The 16,959-nt window shown below is 37.0% G+C and overlaps 1 protein-coding gene across 4 annotated transcripts in view; it reads left to right on the top strand.

Annotated features, from left to right (window-relative positions):
• Nucleotides 1–16,959, top strand: part of enox1 (ecto-NOX disulfide-thiol exchanger 1) — an 83,088-nt gene that overhangs the window by 54,545 nt on the left and 11,584 nt on the right. For all 4 annotated transcript variants that reach the window (XM_088602581.1, XM_088602572.1, XM_088602588.1 and 1 more), the window contains 5 exons: nucleotides 2,246–2,452; nucleotides 3,167–3,400; nucleotides 11,249–11,461; nucleotides 13,487–13,593; nucleotides 15,635–15,752. In XM_088602581.1, the coding sequence (XP_088458707.1) occupies nucleotides 2,246–2,452; nucleotides 3,167–3,400; nucleotides 11,249–11,461; nucleotides 13,487–13,593; nucleotides 15,635–15,752 (879 nt within the window). The remainder of the gene's footprint in view (nucleotides 1–2,245; nucleotides 2,453–3,166; nucleotides 3,401–11,248; nucleotides 11,462–13,486; nucleotides 13,594–15,634; nucleotides 15,753–16,959) is intronic.

The following is a 16,959-nucleotide window of genomic DNA, read 5'->3' as shown; positions in this document are numbered from 1 at the left end:
TTTAACCTCCAAGAACTGTCTCGTGCTATTGTCCTTAAAAAAAAAAAGCGAATTACTTTTTCCAGTGCACATAGAAGCTGTTCAAATGCTCACAATTTATGCTCTGAGCACCCTGCAAGTACAGTTTTAAAAAGATGCTCTAGTAAAGGCTTGTTGTCAGAAGCGCTTGATTTTGTTCTTGTCTCACACTGAGCTTCCCGCTGAACATTACCTGCCTGTCCTTCAGTTTTGTACATCCTGCTCTCACAATGCAGATATACGCCTGGCATGATGTCAGCCACCAGCTGATCGAATGAAAGCTCTTATACTGTATCTGCTGCACCCTTATATCATTGATTTCGCTTCTATTTGCACGAGCAGATTAATAAAACCATCTATATGAATTTGAATTATTTTACATCAAGTGCAACTGGAAAAAATGTAGTTCTGCTCTTCAGTTGAAACTGTATTTGCATGTGCCATGTGAAAAAAAATATAAAGGGTAATTCTCAAAATAGATCCAACCACAAGGATCCATGTTGAAGACATCTTCTCGGGAATAAGATATAAAGCAATTTCATTCCTTCAGTACAAAGGTAGGCAGCCTCAAAGCTGTTGACAGTTAAGTGAGATAGACTATATTCTTTGTGAGAGGGCTTGCACAGAATGCCAATGAGCAGATAAAAGGAAATGTATACTTTGGTAGATTCCATGATTGCTGGAAGGCATCCAGGTTTGTGGGCTAAGGATTTTTGGGATGTTCCTTTTTGAGAGCTTTGTCATTTGCTTCAGATCAAAGTTTAAATTAAATCCCAGGTTTCTTTACTACAAGGCACTGATAAAAAAACTGAATATCTGATTAAAATTTAAAATTGAGCAGCAGGAACGACAGGTGAGAACAGAATACACACTGTTCTTGTATTTTCTCCTGTATGATCATTTCATAATATAAAACAAAAAGAGATTCTGCTGACAAATTGTAAAATGCAGCTGGAAAACACAACAACAGAATGGTCTGCCTGCTGCTTTGTGTGCATCAAGCTACCATCATTAAACTCTGTGATTTCTATAAAAGAATATGTATATACGAGCAGAATGAGACAGGAGTGAAATTTTGACTTGAAAGAAAGAGAAAAAATTAGGAACGGAGAAAATATAAGAAATTTGTACTTGTATTTCTAGTCATCATTTTTAAAAATCAGTTTGTAACTGAGAGTAACAGACTAAGGAATAATTTGAATGCGGATTATAGATCATGACCCTGATTCATGTGTGAAATTGGAGAAGAAAAGCTGTATGCTAACACACACATTATTTCATAAACAATAGATACAGGTCTTATAGTTGTGATGTTTCTTAAGATATAATGTATAGAAGAACATTTTTCAAAGAAAATATAAGCATGATGAAATAAAAAACTAAGAAATCATACACGAGTATCATTCAAGACAAGTACTGTATATTGCTCTATTGGATGCGAATTAAAGTATAATGACTTTGGATATTGATTCAATGTTTTTGCCCTCATTTTGGTTAATTGGTTATTTATGACAGATTCAAGTGTTTTTGAATGTTGCATAAGCAATAAATCACTTTTTGTAGTGAGGGAGTTCAATGGGCTCCCAGGTGATGAGGTTTTTGAACCTTTTGAATGTCGAATCTTGTGACAAGCAAGAAAATCACAGAAAGGAGCCAATGTGCCGCGTTTATTAAGAGATCAAAGCCTTTGTGTCATGAGTTTGTTGGAGTCCAGATTATATCACCACCAGTAGACTCATTAGTGGAGGAACTAAGTCCTCTTAAGTCTTAAGTGGTAAATTAGGGTTTTCTGTAGACAACCATGATGGGTGTCAGAGAGGAGCAGAAGTTCAGAAAAATACGCCGTTTAGGAGTATAGGAGGCCAATTGATGGAGAGGCCCAAGTGTAAAGGTCTAGGCAGGACCATTTATTCGCTACAAAATTCCCTTATTTATCTCCAGAATTTAACCATGTCATGTCCACTGAATAAAAAGTCCGTGCACCCAATCAAGAAAAGATGTTGCCATTTTCCTGATAGTAACTTTGTGAATCTGTTGAAGCCGTATGGGGTAAGTGAGCCTCGGTACATAAATTAAATATATCCTCTTTTATTCAAATTACATCTAAATCCCTGTGGAGAAAATGCAGAGAAAGCAGAATGTCCAGAGTTGAGAACATCCCTCCAGACATTAATAAAAAAAAACAGCAAAGGCAACAGATTAATGAAGTTATTATTCTGATTTTCAGATCTCCCACCACCATCAACAAGGGAAAGGCCCCCAGGGTGTAAGACTGTCTTTGTCGGAGGACTCCCTGAGAATGCCAATGAGGAGATAATACGAGAAGTGTTCGACCAGTGTGGGGAAATTACTGCCATCAGGAAGAGCAAGAAGAATTTCTGCCACATTCGCTTTACTGAGGAGTTCATGGTGGATAAAGCTATCTACCTTTCGGGTATTAACTTCAGACTTTGAATTTTATTGTAAGGACTGAACTGCATCAGCTTGAAAAACACAATATATAAGGTCATATTTCTAAACTGTCCAAGGCCTTCTTTATTGTCACCAAGGAGACAAATCTCCCCAGAGAGCAAGACTTATCAAGGCTTTTATTTATAGTGCAATTTCATCCTGCTGTCTGAAAATAGTAAGAAGTCATTCTGAATGAGTGAATGAAACATGATCTAGATTTAGTTTTAAGTCCTACAGACCTGATTCTAAATATTCTCAATTCATATTTTATCAAGACTAAAAGTAGAATCAAGTGTAGAAGAGTTTGGGCAGTTTCCATGAATTTAGTTGATTTCAGGTTTTCTTTCTGAATCATTTTAACTTTGATTCTATACATTTTTTTCAGTGAAAGCACGATTTTATGAACATTTTTATATAAAATATCAATCTAAATGAACCCCCTGTTCTTGGAAGTCTGCTGAGCCCTAGTGTGACCTCTAGGTGTGAGTCGTTTATTTTTGGAGGGAGAGAAGTTAGAGTGGGGAAACATGTCAGTGCACAAGCTGGAAGGGAACATGTAGAGGTTTACTTCGTGCTGAAATGTGAAAAGAAAGAACAGAAACAGACAGAGGAGGCCCCAGCACCAAAATCCCTGTGTGTTTTATTTGGCGCCAAGTGGGACTTAAAAATCAGTCTTCGCAAATGACCTTTTCTGTAGGGTACCGCATGCGTATTGGCTCCAGCACGGACAAAAAGGATTCGGGGCGCCTGCACGTTGACTTTGCGCAGGCGAGGGACGATTTGTACGAGTGGGAGTGCAAGCAGCGGCTCCTGGCGAGGGAGGAGAGGCACCGGCGAAAGATGGAGGAGGAGAGGCTGCGACCTCCCTCCCCTCCTCCCATCATGCACTACTCGGAGCACGAGGCCAGCGTACTGGCGGACAGGCTCAAAGGTAAGAGCTGTCCTTTCTTAAAAGAGCCCACTTGTGTGCTTCTGGGCAATTTCAGATTCAGCTGAATATACTGTAGCTTCCTTGTCAAAATAGAAGATGAAAATTTGTATGAATTGCAGAGTAGATACAGTTGTTTACAATAATAGATATTCTAAGCCATCTGCACAGTTAAGTAAACAAAGAGTAATGGCATACTCTTTAGCTATTTGATACTGTCCAATATGAGTCCAATATGAGTTTATGTGTGAGCCAAGGCTCATTATACAAGGTTCAATTGCTGGGATGTACTTTATTCCTATGAAATGTAGGAAATATTTCTGTAAAGTGTTTTACAAAGCTAATTACAAACTTTGGTTCTGGTTATGGGTAACATGTCAAAACATTATTTCATGAATGAGATTAAATGGTTTAAATCTTAATCTTCGTATACATTAAATGGCCAGCATAGTTAGATGAGTAAATCCCCACTGCAGACAATTCTGTTGTACCTTGTGGGAGGTTTTTTACCCCATTTGCTCCAGTCCACCCAGCTGTATACAGTGGATATAAAAAGTCTAGACACCCTTATTGAAATTGCAGGTTTTCGTGATGTAAAGCCAGAAATCAAGATAAATCATGTCAGACATTTTTCAATCTTTAATGTGACTTTGCAACCAACAAAATTCAAAAGAAAAACGCATAGATAATTATAACGGAAAATAATTTAAATTAAAAAACCTACCCACCCTGGTTGCATCCACTAAATCCACTGTAAATGGGAACCAGTACTGCGGGGGGCGTACCTGTGATGGACTTGTGTCCCATCTAGGGGGTAATCACGTGCTGTCTAGTCCTAATACATTGCAAACCTGGATGAGCTCTGGCCTGAAGAGTTGGTGAGCGATCTTGTATGGAGTTTTAACTTTTATGCCTTTATGTTGAATAGCCGTTTTTTTTTAAATACAATTGACATATACTGCTATAAAGGAACAAGTAAAGGTTGTTTCCATGCTGAAAAGAGAAGAAAAGAAACACAATGTTTCGACTGTGGAGCCTTCTTCTGTTGTGTCACCCCCGAAGAAGGTTCCACAACCGAAACGTTGTGTTCCTTTCCTTCTCTTTTCAGCATGGAATGAACCTTTACTTGTTCCCTTGCAGCTTATGCATGCTGACACAGCTACCTACTTGAACTACTGCTGTAGTATAATATTTCACATCAGATGATGAAATGATGAAAATAATGAATCAGTAGGCACTTAGCAGATTAACAGCGGCTTTCTTGGCACATCTACAGTACGTAAGCACCATCTTCACCTGTTCCTGTGAGTGGAGCTGCGCTGGTTCAATCCAGCTGTTCTCCCCAGGCTCCTCAGCTAAACCATGTGTCATTGTAGCATCACAGATTACAGTACACACAATTCCTGCTGAATCTGAGACTTCAATGCACAGGCACCTGTGAATCCATGCTCTCCATATGTTGTTTGTTTTGTAGAACCGATGTATTTAAAAATCCAAGCAGTCTTCCTTCTGATCTACAGGGATGGAAGCAACACAGGGGGATTTGCCGCTGAAGTCTCATTTTTTAGTTTAAAACTTAAGCTCTTTGTCTTTGTCTTTTTAAGTTCTTTGACTTGTCTCCTTCATTAAATCTTCATATTGTATTACAGCTCTTTAAGATGTGTTAGGAAAGGCTATGCTATTATCTGTCTTTTTTCTGAATGCTGTGTCAATACAGTTTGGAAAAGGCAAGTGCTTCATAGCCCATTTTGCATAGATCTTCGGCTCACTCAGTGTGCTGGGTGAGTCAGCTATCAGCTGTATTCCCGGATTTCAGCAACACTTGTAATCTCAGATCCGTACATACTATAAGAGGCATTACTGCAATTCTGTCCTGTAGGGTGTCTGCTAATATTGCACTTTCTTTTTCCATAACCACATTGAGAGAAAATATATTCATTGGTGACTTTGATAGTTTGATTAACTGATACATATTTAATAAAACCTCGCATTCTTGACAACTGCAAATGAAAATGGCATTTTACCATAAAGCACATTATCATCCTCCTTCTACAGTCATTTCACCTCCCGATCTTTTTGCAATCAGGAATACAAACTGATTGTATTACTTATTACTAAGCAATTACTTTTTTGTTTTACTCACCTGATTTGGGGTTGCCAATTACTGGCAGGTTCTCTGGTACAGCTTAGGGTGATCCTTATCAGCCTAAATAAGAAACAAGGCCTAAGACAGAGCTTGTTGGAAGAGCCATTGATCATATTTATAAATAATTATTCATGAGTAATTTATAATTACGGTCATTATTAATTAGTAATTCAAAATCACAGAAATTCAGTAATCAACAATTAGTGATTTAAAGTATTTATGGATCAATTTATTAATTTAGTCATTACTTATTTAGTCATTACAATTTACTGTTCCAGTACAATGTCATCAAAGTAGCTCCACGTATTTCTCCAATGTGATCCTTCCTCATAAATCAAGATATTAAACAATAAATAAAGATGTTATTACTCCAGATTACTTGCAATTTAGTATGTAATATATTTTTATCAAAGTATATTCTGCTCTTAAAAATCTTATTTGCCAAAGGCAATTTGTTCTACTCTTTTTAGGTCACATAAAATAATTAGTGTTTGTAGCATCTCAATACATAAATAGGAAGTTTAAAAATATCTGGGAATTGTTCTGCATTTCTGCAATTGTTGGAAGCAAAATCTTAATATTAAAACGGTTTCCGACAAAAGCATTTATACTTCTGATATCTGAATTTTTGAAAGCTATATTATTAAATATTATTTAGGTTTTTATTTCTTAAGACTCGAAATTAGATCAATACTCAAACAGGCTTTGCAGAAATGGGCCTGGGGTGAATTCCTTTTAAATTTCGTCATCTCAGGGGAGACCAAGTGCGTTTATAAAATGTGAGCTTAACTCTGCAGCCTGTTCGTCATCTGCAATCTAACTACCACAGCCAAATGATTTTCATTTTGTTTTTGCAGTACTGTACATCCTGACTGGAGAGTTTTCCCCTGTGCTAATTGAGCCCAAAGGGCACCACAGAGAAGCTTGGAGATATAACAGAATCAGCCGACATTGAGATGAATTAAAAATTGACATTAGACAGACAGTCCTTTGTGCGTTTTCAAAACCGTTGTGTTACAAAACCTGCAATTGCAAATGAGGAGGAACAGAAATGAAAACGTGAACAGATATACAAACACTGGTTTTCTGTAAAAACCAACTAGTCAAAAGCAAACTTAATTTGCACTGCAATATGATGTACGTCTTAAATGCAGGACAGTCACAGGAGAGGAAAATGTGTCAATAGGATGCTTGATGTTCCTATTTCTATGAAACTAATGTTTTCTCTTCTTCGTTGTTTGTAATGGGATAAAAATATTGTGTGTGTGCAAAAGGTTTTACTGTGGCTGAAAATTTCCTAGACTCTCAAGTCCTCCACTTTCCCTGGATCGCATTTACAGTACCATCTTGCTTTTTAATCACATTTATTCAAATGATTTATTGGTTAATGCCTTTTATTTCCATTTTACAAGCAGCAAGTAAATAAAATCAATCATGCTCATGACTGAATTTGGAAATTCTTAGAAAATGAATGATTGTACTAACTGTAAATGACTGTAAACCCTCTGTATTTAAACTAATTTTGTAGCTTGTAAAATCACGCAGCAGATGGTGTTGGAATTGGGTTCACTAGAAAGGATGGTGATACTTGCTCTGATTTTGAATGAGGATGTTGTGGCTTCATTGCACAATTGAGGCACATTCCATGTTTTAAATTCCCTCTCCACTATGGCACATTCAGTCGCATTTTGCTTGATTATTATTTCTGCTATTATCCAATTATTTCTGCTGTTGCTAAATGTCATTCCTATGCAAGTGTCATAAAAATGAATTTCTTCATCAGTCATAAGATCTGAGTATTGTAATAAGAAGACGTTTGTTTTCAGTGACCCAATGGCTTCTTACTGTATGTACCCTTATTTTAGAGTTTTTCTATTATTAGATGCATTATGTCCTTCATATTCTGTGTTCGCTATTAACTATGATGCTTGTATCTGCACTGCATGATATTGCTTAATGTTATTTTATTCAGGGCTTTGAGTACAGAGCTGTGTCAGAATGTGGATTTGAATGGAAAAAGTAGAGTTGACAAGTGGTAATGGGAGAATAAAACGTTAATTTCATGCTGAAAAGGAAAGACAGAGAGTAGCACTTACAAAAATAGCCTATACATTTTATGGTACATAAAAATGTCTATATACCTCTTTAGGTTATTTTTGTAAAGGTAAAAAGGTTTTCGTTTTTGCTTGTCATTAACTGATGTGAACATTATCCAGTACATGGCTAATTCTGGTATTAATCTTGGTAATATCTATATAGGTTCTTTTGTCATTACAGCACTTCATGATGAGTATATTTCTTCAATTTAAAAGCTACTCTTTCAAAGAACTCCTGAAAATAGCTGGAATGACTTAGGTTGGATTTATTTTGTAACTGAAAGCCATAGAAATAAATATCAAATCTGCTCCCAATGTACATTTTATGTTGCATAAAACAGTAATGTTGTGGGAAAAACACTGTAAATAAAATGTTTTTGAAAAGCCTTACAGTGGTATTTCCAAAAGATATGCCCAAAAACAAACCAATAAACAAGTAGCTTTATGGTTTGTCTAAATTCAATGCATTCGTTTCTAAAGCACTGCCAATAATGTCTCAACAGCAGATTTCAATTATTAAAATTTGATTAATCACATTGGATGGAGAAAAAAAGGAAGTAATTAGTGCACAGATTGTGTGGGGATTCTGAAATACACGGATAATTTAGACTGAATGGGAAGGCAATTGTTTTGTCTCTGCTTTGTTTCAAGCCTTGAAGTTGCAATTAACATTCAGTCACTATTCGAGAGGAGGCTTTGATCAGAGCAGGTGGAGCCAGTAAACCAGTGAAAAAGTGTGACGTTACTATTGGCTGGGAGAGAGGGAGCTGAGGAATCATGGGACCAGCTGCAAATAATCAATCCACTTAAACGTAAACAATAGATTCTGTTTCACATTTTTATAGAAAAAATGTTGAGGGTTGATTAGTCAATAAAAGATGGTATGTATTTAATTGAACCTAATAGTTTGTTTAGCTCTGATTCATTCAAGGATGAAAACAGGCCCTGAATGAAGTATAAATATGTATACTATATAAGTATAAAACTTTCTGTTAGCGGAATGCTGTTTTAACCATTTGTGGCCTGTTGGGAAAGTAGAACAAGTCTTGAACTTTGAATTTGGGCTTTTGACTTGGCAGGACAGGTAATTAATTTGAAAAGACAGAAGACCGTGTCACTTGTGTGCCACTAAAAAAACTGAATCTCACCAATGGTTGAACAAAAGAACTGCTTTTTACAGTTACCACACATAAATAACTTGTTTTTTTACTTTGAACTCTTGAATAGTTGTTTGTAGCTCAGTGATGGTTCTGAATGGTTGAAATAAAGAACTGATAATTTTATGTATAGTGTATATAATAAACCTACATGCACACATTGTATAAAACAATCATTTGAAAACCTAAAGGCATTTGAAAAATATTAAAAAAGGTACAGAGGGACCTGTTGGGACTCACGCTACCTGAAAATGTACAGAAAAGTAAACGCTGTGGAGAAGTTTCCTTCAAAGGGATACATTCCTACAATATACAGTACAATATAAGCACTTCTTACTTTTTAACACAAAATCAACAATTCAGATCATGGACTGGAAGACTTGAACATCTGTACCGACCCACATTTAAAACTGTTTGCTCTGACCTTTTAATCAAATTAAATGCTTTGAGTCAATTTAATCTTAAAACATTGCATACTGCTTTAATTATTATGTCAATGAAATGATACCATCCTGGTAATTATGTTGTTGTGCACTAAAAAACAGGCAGCAAAAAACAAAACAGCCATGTTAGTTTTCTTTAACACAGTATCTTCTACAAAGCAGCAGTGTTTTAGCTTTTGTTATCACACTATTTTACACCATTAGAATCATTTAGGTTGTAAAAAATAATAGTATCAGTTCAGCACGCCTGCTGAAGATTAGGTCATTGGAAAAAGTGTCACTTCAAACATAAGGGAGCCCACTGAGTACCAATACCATGGCCTGGGCATGTATGGCCAGCCCTGGACCTGGCTCCCCAGTCTTTATTGATGATGTACCTGATGATGGCAGCAGATTGAATTCAGAAGTGTATTGAAACACTTGTCCGCCCATGTCCAGTAAAAGGCTCCCAAACTCTGTTGGGCGGCAATTTGCCCTGGATCGAATTATCTTAAGCGCACCAACTCCTCTGTGAAGCATGGTGGAAGTAGTGTTTTGCTTGGGCATGCATGGCTGCCTCTGGAAATGGTTCACTGGTCTTTATTGATGATGTAACTGATGAAGGCTGAAGAATGGATGCTAAGGTTGGAGAAACATCTTGTTGCTTCCATTCTTATAGGTCAGAGCTTTGCCATGCCACATGTTAATGACCCACAACCAAGGAGTGCATCAGGAGAAAATTGTGCAAAAGCTAGACCACATCAATCCAACCGAGCATGTATTTTATATGCTGAAAGAAAAAGTCAAGTTAGAAGCCCCCAGTATTAGACAGGATTTCAAAGGCGTGGCAATGTATCACAAATCGTTACTCAGAGAGTTTTGGGGGTTAAGTGTGTTGCTGACTTCATTCAGTTACTGCTTCAATGGGATATACAACTTTTACAATCTGTCCCAATACATATATTAACTTGAAATTAGTGTGTCAGAAACATGTATGTTTCTGTTCCAATATAATCAATTGTATGCAGGAAAGTACACAAACATAAAACTAATATATCATTCATCTTAAGCTCATGACTACAAATAACAATTGCTTGGCTGTAAAGCAAAAGTAACAGTTTTAAAACTTGCAAAAGTATAGCTAATAGAATGGTAGGGAGACTTAGAATGTAATATTGATTGAGGTATAGGCTGGCGAGCAGATATACGTTTTATCGATTTAAGAGTTTGATCATGAGCCTCAGCGAGCAGAATGCTACTTCATGTATCCTGCTAAGCACCTTTTTCTCTGAAGGTCATCAGATTTTCAGGAAATCATTCTTGAAAGGTATGTTTTTGTCCCGTTGTTTTTTTAACCTTTGTCCTTGGGCTGGTCAATGCAGTCTAATTGGTGTAACTAAGTTAAAGTATACTCTTGGGCTGGCATCCATCTTGGTCTCTTTGATGCTCTTTTTTCTGGCTGGGTCAAACAAGCAAAGTCAAGGACAGATTGCGCATGAAACAGCAAAATGACCCTAGTTGATGGGTCTGAAACGACCCCTCCCCCTTGTGTGGATAAGGGATAAAATATTTAATTTAACTTATTATTGATGTTGTAATTTTTACATTTTTATTTTTTTGTCTTTTTGTTTATGACTGATGCAAAACCCACTATTTAACATCTTTGGGTTTTAGTTTAAATTTCTTGAGCTTGGGTTTAGCCTCTTGACACCGCCCTTTCTCTCTATATACAGTATCTGTAACCTCTGCCAAATCATGTTTATAATGTATTGTATTCCAAAAAATAAAGTGCACCTTTTGCAGTAGCGGCCTGTGTGCAAATATTAAAAATCACTTTTAAATCCTGCCGCTGGAAGATATACAGTAGGCAGTGTCAAGGAATAAATTCTAACAATAGAGAAACAAAGAATATTGGTATGTGGGCACAAATAAAAAGGTCTCTTTGCCTTTGGTCTTTAGATGGCGTGACAATGAGAGTGCTCGTTTCATTACACCACAGCCCGTGACGGTTCTCATCTTGGCTCTTTCAGATGACAGTAAATTCACAGAGGCCATCACTGTGCTGCTCACTTGGATCGATCGAGGAGAGGTGAACCGCCGGTCGGCCAATCACTTCTACTCCATGATTCAGTCAGCTAACAGCCATGTGCGGAGGCTGATGAGTGAAAAGGCGGTGCACGAGGAAGAATTGGAACTGGCCAAGGAACAGTTCAGAAATGCCCTCTTGTGCATCCTGACTCAATGTAAGTAATTACATTGTCATGCAATTTTGCCTGTGGAATAGGGCGTCAGTACTGGGTCAATTCTCATGTCAGACAGTGATGTATATGTCCCAGTGCCACAGGGCCAATGTCTTTCATAAAGTTGTGTGAAAACATACCATTCCACATATCTGGGAAATAAAGACCGCAACAGCCCAACAATTTAAAATGTGTACTGTAACTGCACCCATACTAATTCTTTCAAGGCTGCAGTGCATTTAGCCATTCTCCATTACACCTGATCATTATCATCTACTCTATACTGTATGGAGTGATTCTTTATGGTATTTTGCTGTAAGTCTGTGTATTTAACACAAGCCATTCTCCAAATCCTCCTGCTCCCCCTGCTGTCTGGCCGACACCAGAAGAGGAAAATTGGAATCCAACTTTTAACAAGAAAAAAAGAAAAAATCTACTCACCCATTTAGCCTCACATCTGTTCAGTTAATATGCACGCCACCCAGATTTTGTTCTTAAACCGTGCCCAGATTTCAGTAATTTTACTGGAAATTTAAATAATGAGGGCTATCCCATTTACAATGACTACAGGGTTCATACTCAAGATCACTCTTCCCTTAGGATATTAGTATACTGAAAACATGCAGTACAGTAATAGACAGTAGTCAGAACCGAGAGAGAGACACCGTCAGGGTAAGTAACAATGAGAGCTCTTTTGGCCCAGTTAACATCGACCCTCACAGGTAGGCAAAGACTTTATTCATTTTCTTTCTGTAGCACGTTTTTTATCTGCTTACTTTTCTACAAAGCACAAATCAAAGCATTTGCAGAGTTACAGTAACTTCTGCGAAAATGTTCTGTTTCATGAGAGATGATAGGTTGTATTTTTGACTATAAAAACATCAGGGCTACCTTTTGACAAGAATCTGAAACTTGTATGCACACAATGTCTTGCCAAAGTATTCATCCCCTTCCAATGATATCCCATTTTGTCTCACCCACTTCTCAATAACAGACTTCATATACCCTTCTCCTCAGCTGCATTTCTACAAGTTTATCCCTGGGTTGTTTAGAAAACTCCTTGCTCTTTGTAATTAAATCAGTTCTCTACCAGGCCAAAGGACTCTGCGTAAGGTACATTTATGCTGAAATAATGTTAATCACTACAATACGTTAATAATGTGACTTGTCAAAGTAATTTTGTGTTCCTGAACTACTTTAGGGTTGCTGTAGCAAAGGGGGTGAATAATAAGCATACAGTATTTTAGATTTAGTTTTTTCTTTATTGTTTTTTTTATCAACATTTGACTTTATTCCCCCTTAAAAGTGTTTGTTTTGAGAATTTTTTGTTTTCAAAAAAGTGTGTATGGTTTATTTGTGATTCAACAAAATGGGACAATGGAAGAAGGTGAATGCTTTTGGAAAACACTGTATGTTTTAAATTTAACTTAAATTGCCTCTTTTCTATCAAAGGAAGGAGTTCATTGCCTACCATAATATCTACAGTTACATTGTATAGCAATTCATAGATTCTGTCACTCACATGTTTGGCTCTTCTTTATCTAGCTGCCAACCACATAGCATATCTGACCATTTATTAGATAAGATTTTCAACAAAGTTCGATATGTTTAAGTCCAGCAGCCAGTCCAGACAGAGATTTGTCTCCAAGGAAACATTTTAACCCACAATTGGTGGGTATTCCTAAAGGCTAGCTTACTATACAAAATTTTACTTTCTGTTGAATCGCATTAAACAAACTTTTGTCTATCGCCTTTCTCCACTGAAAGAGTGCATGCATGTGAAATACGTTTATTAAATCAGCTGCCACTCATTGTACACTGTTGCATTTTTCAGTCCTGAAGGAACTATATCTGCGGTAAATAAATGTAAGTACTGTACAACAGAGACACGCTCAAAGGAGGCTTAATGATGGTGTGCTCTCTATAAGGAGAACTTTCATTGAGCTTTTGCTGTCTCTGTTTTACTTGCTGGTAGTACTAAGCACAACATAAATGGCTTGTCTTGTTTGACTTCCTTATTCACCAAAGTTGAGCAGATTGTGGCCGTTTTCACCGCTGCTACCAGGCAAAAGGCATGGGACCATTTCTCAAAAGCTCAGCGCAAGAACATAGAAATATGGCGAAAGCAGTGCGAGGTTGGTACTTTTATTCACTTCTTGTAATGATGATGCCAGTCAGAAGCAGACTCTGCCGATGATAATACCACAAAGTACCTCTGAAAATGATTAATGTAGCCGATAGCTCTGTTGCCAGACCTGCTCTCACAGACGAGGATTTAAGTGGTACTAATTTTCTCATTTTTATGAAACGTATTCAAACCCTTTCCTGCACAAGCTCCTCTCAAAACAAGAGGTTCCCTATATAGATCTGTTATTGTGACAAACACCAGGGTTGCTACCATGGCGACAGCAGATTCCAGGGTTAAGATGATGGCTCTCATTGATGAGTTTAAATTAATAATTCATCCATTAACAATCTGTATTGGAAGGAATAATTGGAAAACATACCTAATATTGCACTTCATCATTAGAAATTGAAAACTGCCGTGCAGGCAGTGGTGAAGGACACAGATTCTTTAGCTCCAAAATACAATACAGTACAATGCTCTCTACATTCCTACATCTCTACCATCAGATGCATGCAGGAAAATATTTGTAGATTTAGTAAAATTACAAAATACTTAAAATGCACATACTGTACTTCATTACTGAATATTTAATGTATATATTTGCATATATATATGCAAATATGCCTTCACACACATATATAATTTTCGACCAAAACAACATCATATGAATGTTAATTTTAACACTGCCACATGGTGTTATAAATTTGTAGTACATTGGCCTAGCCCACAAGAGTTGGACATCGACATCCTCAAGTTATGACTGTTGAACAAAAACCTTTCTATAAAGATCGGAATGACAGCTGTTTGCAGGTGTTTTGAATCGGTTATGTGTAAGCTGTGATGGCTGAGACAGGGCTACCAAGGGATGCAGTGTAATTCCGTTAGCCATTAAGGGCTGCCTGAAAGAGGAACAACTCCCCTTTAACACTATAATGATGAATAGGCATCCAGTGGAAGCCTTCTCGGTGCAAATGAGTCAGGGCAGTCTCACTTCAGGGATCATTATTTCTCCTTTTTGTACTTTCCTCAGCGCACAAGGCAAAACCTAGCTCTTTTAACTCAGGCTTACAAAAGAACAAAACAGTTTTCAACATTCTGGAAACTGACAGAACTCAAGAGTTACATCTGTCACACACCTTTGTTTGTGAAAGTCAAGTCTATAAAGGGAAGCACACCATTTCAATATCCAAATACAAATGGAGGTAAGGCACTGTTGTAGATCAATGGCTTTTTATTGCAAGGTAAAAATGCTGCTGAACATTGCTGTGATACCCTGTGTTATACAATACTGCAAAACAAGAAATGTTTGCTGCAAGCCATTTCCCAGGCTGTATTGGACTGATTGAGTGATTTCCTCCTGAATGACCTGAGATCCTATTCTTAATGGTTTTATGTATTCATGCACTGTAATTAATTGCAAAACATTGGTTAAAAACATATTTGTACACTTTGTCTTTTGGAAAATTAAAATTAATCCTAGAAATGGTGGTTAACATGAGATATGTGCACAGCATTCTCTGATTTGGAATTAAAATATGAGCAAGACCAGACATAAAAAGAAGAGTAATGAAGCTTACATTATGTACAAGAGCTCCTATAATACCATGTGGTTTCTGATGAATACCATGCATTATTTTAAAAGCAAAAATATTTTACCAAGGCTATGAGATTTCACTTAATCTACCATTTTGGCAGTTGTTTAATACTATGTTCACTATGAAAATAAATAAATGTAGAAAAGCCTAAAAATATTATTGTTTTGCATTATTAAAAAAACACAGTCAGCATGTTCAGAGCAGCGAGAGTCTTCTCCTTCCCCAAGGTTTTGTCAATTTCTCAATCCAGGACTGAATCCAGCACACACGCCAAAGCATCGAACCCTGACGTACAGTATTTTTGCCAATCCCTTTGATTTTTTGTTCTGCTCGGCAATTTGTAATCAATCAAGGCCTGCATTTATTTGAAGACATTTCAGATTCATATTGCACTGGCACTGTGGCTAAGAATTCAGCGGTTCTGCCTTTTTTTGTGCCATTTTGGGGACCCAGGAGCTCCGGAACGCTCACAGTGATGAGCTCATGGGGATACGGAGGGAGGAAGAAATGGAGATGTCTGATGACGACTCGGAGGAAAACTCCAGTAAGAAAATGCGGGGAGATGACTCAGGTACGCTCCCTCCACACAGAAACAGAGATCATTCCTAACTGGAATGAAGTGAACTAAGTGGTCAGAGGAGGGAGTTACAAAGGAAAAAGCAGAGGTAAATTCAGGGTTTAAATGTAAAAAATAAATAACAAAAACAACATTTGGGCTGTGGAGCCTTCTTCGGGTGTGTACAGGGAACAATGGTTAAAAAAACATTCAGACCTGACAATAATTGAACGGTTGCAATATTGTATGGCTACATAAATGTGTGAATAGTGTATTTGCCACTCATTAATTTTAAATATTGACTAAAAAGGCATCATATTGTTGGGTTGTCTTGGTTTAAACTTCTTCCGCCTTTGAATCCCTGAACCATTTTAGCTGAAACCCATCTCTTCCAGCAGTGATCAAGGTTTGCAGCCTTTAATCAATGAAACTTTGGTTTTTGAGTGAGTTAGCTGATTTCTATGTTTCCAGTTAATGCCTCAGTCTAGAGTTTACAGAATCTGTACATATTCTAATCCATTTTATATAAGTGCATAATTTATTCTTCTGTACAAATGAGAGTGATTGTTGAGCTAACTCCTTCTGTAAATACAAATATATATATTCATTGTCAAGATGGACAAAAGAGTTCAGACTTCCCTTAAGTATTCAGTACTTCTTTATTAGTTTGTTCTGTATCTGAATCTCCTTTTATATCAAATTCTGAGTATTTTATTCAAATTCTGAGTCTGAAACTGCAGCTAATGTTACTACTGCTACTGACATTTCTATGTGATTTGTGGGGCTGTAGTCAGAGTTAAACACGGTTTTACTGTTGACCGCTAGCATAGGTTTGAAATGGAATTCCCTTCAGCAATTATGTGACTAATTTGCGAGCTACTCATTTAACAGGAGCAAAATAATCCAAAAATTAAATTCTGTTATGAAATGATTGGCACTGCAGTTTGAAAAATCGCTTTAATTTAGTTCACATTGGAGAAATCCATATGAAAGAAGCATATAACATCACTGGCTTCAGCCAAACATGATTATAAAAACAAATTTGTGCATATTTGTCACATAGACGCTTGCCTATAAACGATATTCGCTGTCCTGGAGGCATTCCTAAATGTTTAACCCAACAATATTTCAAACCAATATCATACGTGACAAAAATGGATTTCATTGCACAAAAAGGATTCAAGACATCTAGCAGGAATATTAGTCAAATGAGATGTAGTGC

The sequence above is a fragment of the Lepisosteus platostomus genome, chromosome 2, assembly GCF_059453375.1.
Source record: "Lepisosteus platostomus isolate fLepPlt1 chromosome 2, fLepPlt1.hap1, whole genome shotgun sequence".
In the NCBI taxonomy this organism is placed as follows: Eukaryota; Metazoa; Chordata; class Actinopteri; order Semionotiformes; family Lepisosteidae; genus Lepisosteus; species Lepisosteus platostomus.
Note: the sequence above shows the minus strand (reverse complement) of the source record. Positions and strands in the feature narration are given on the sequence as shown.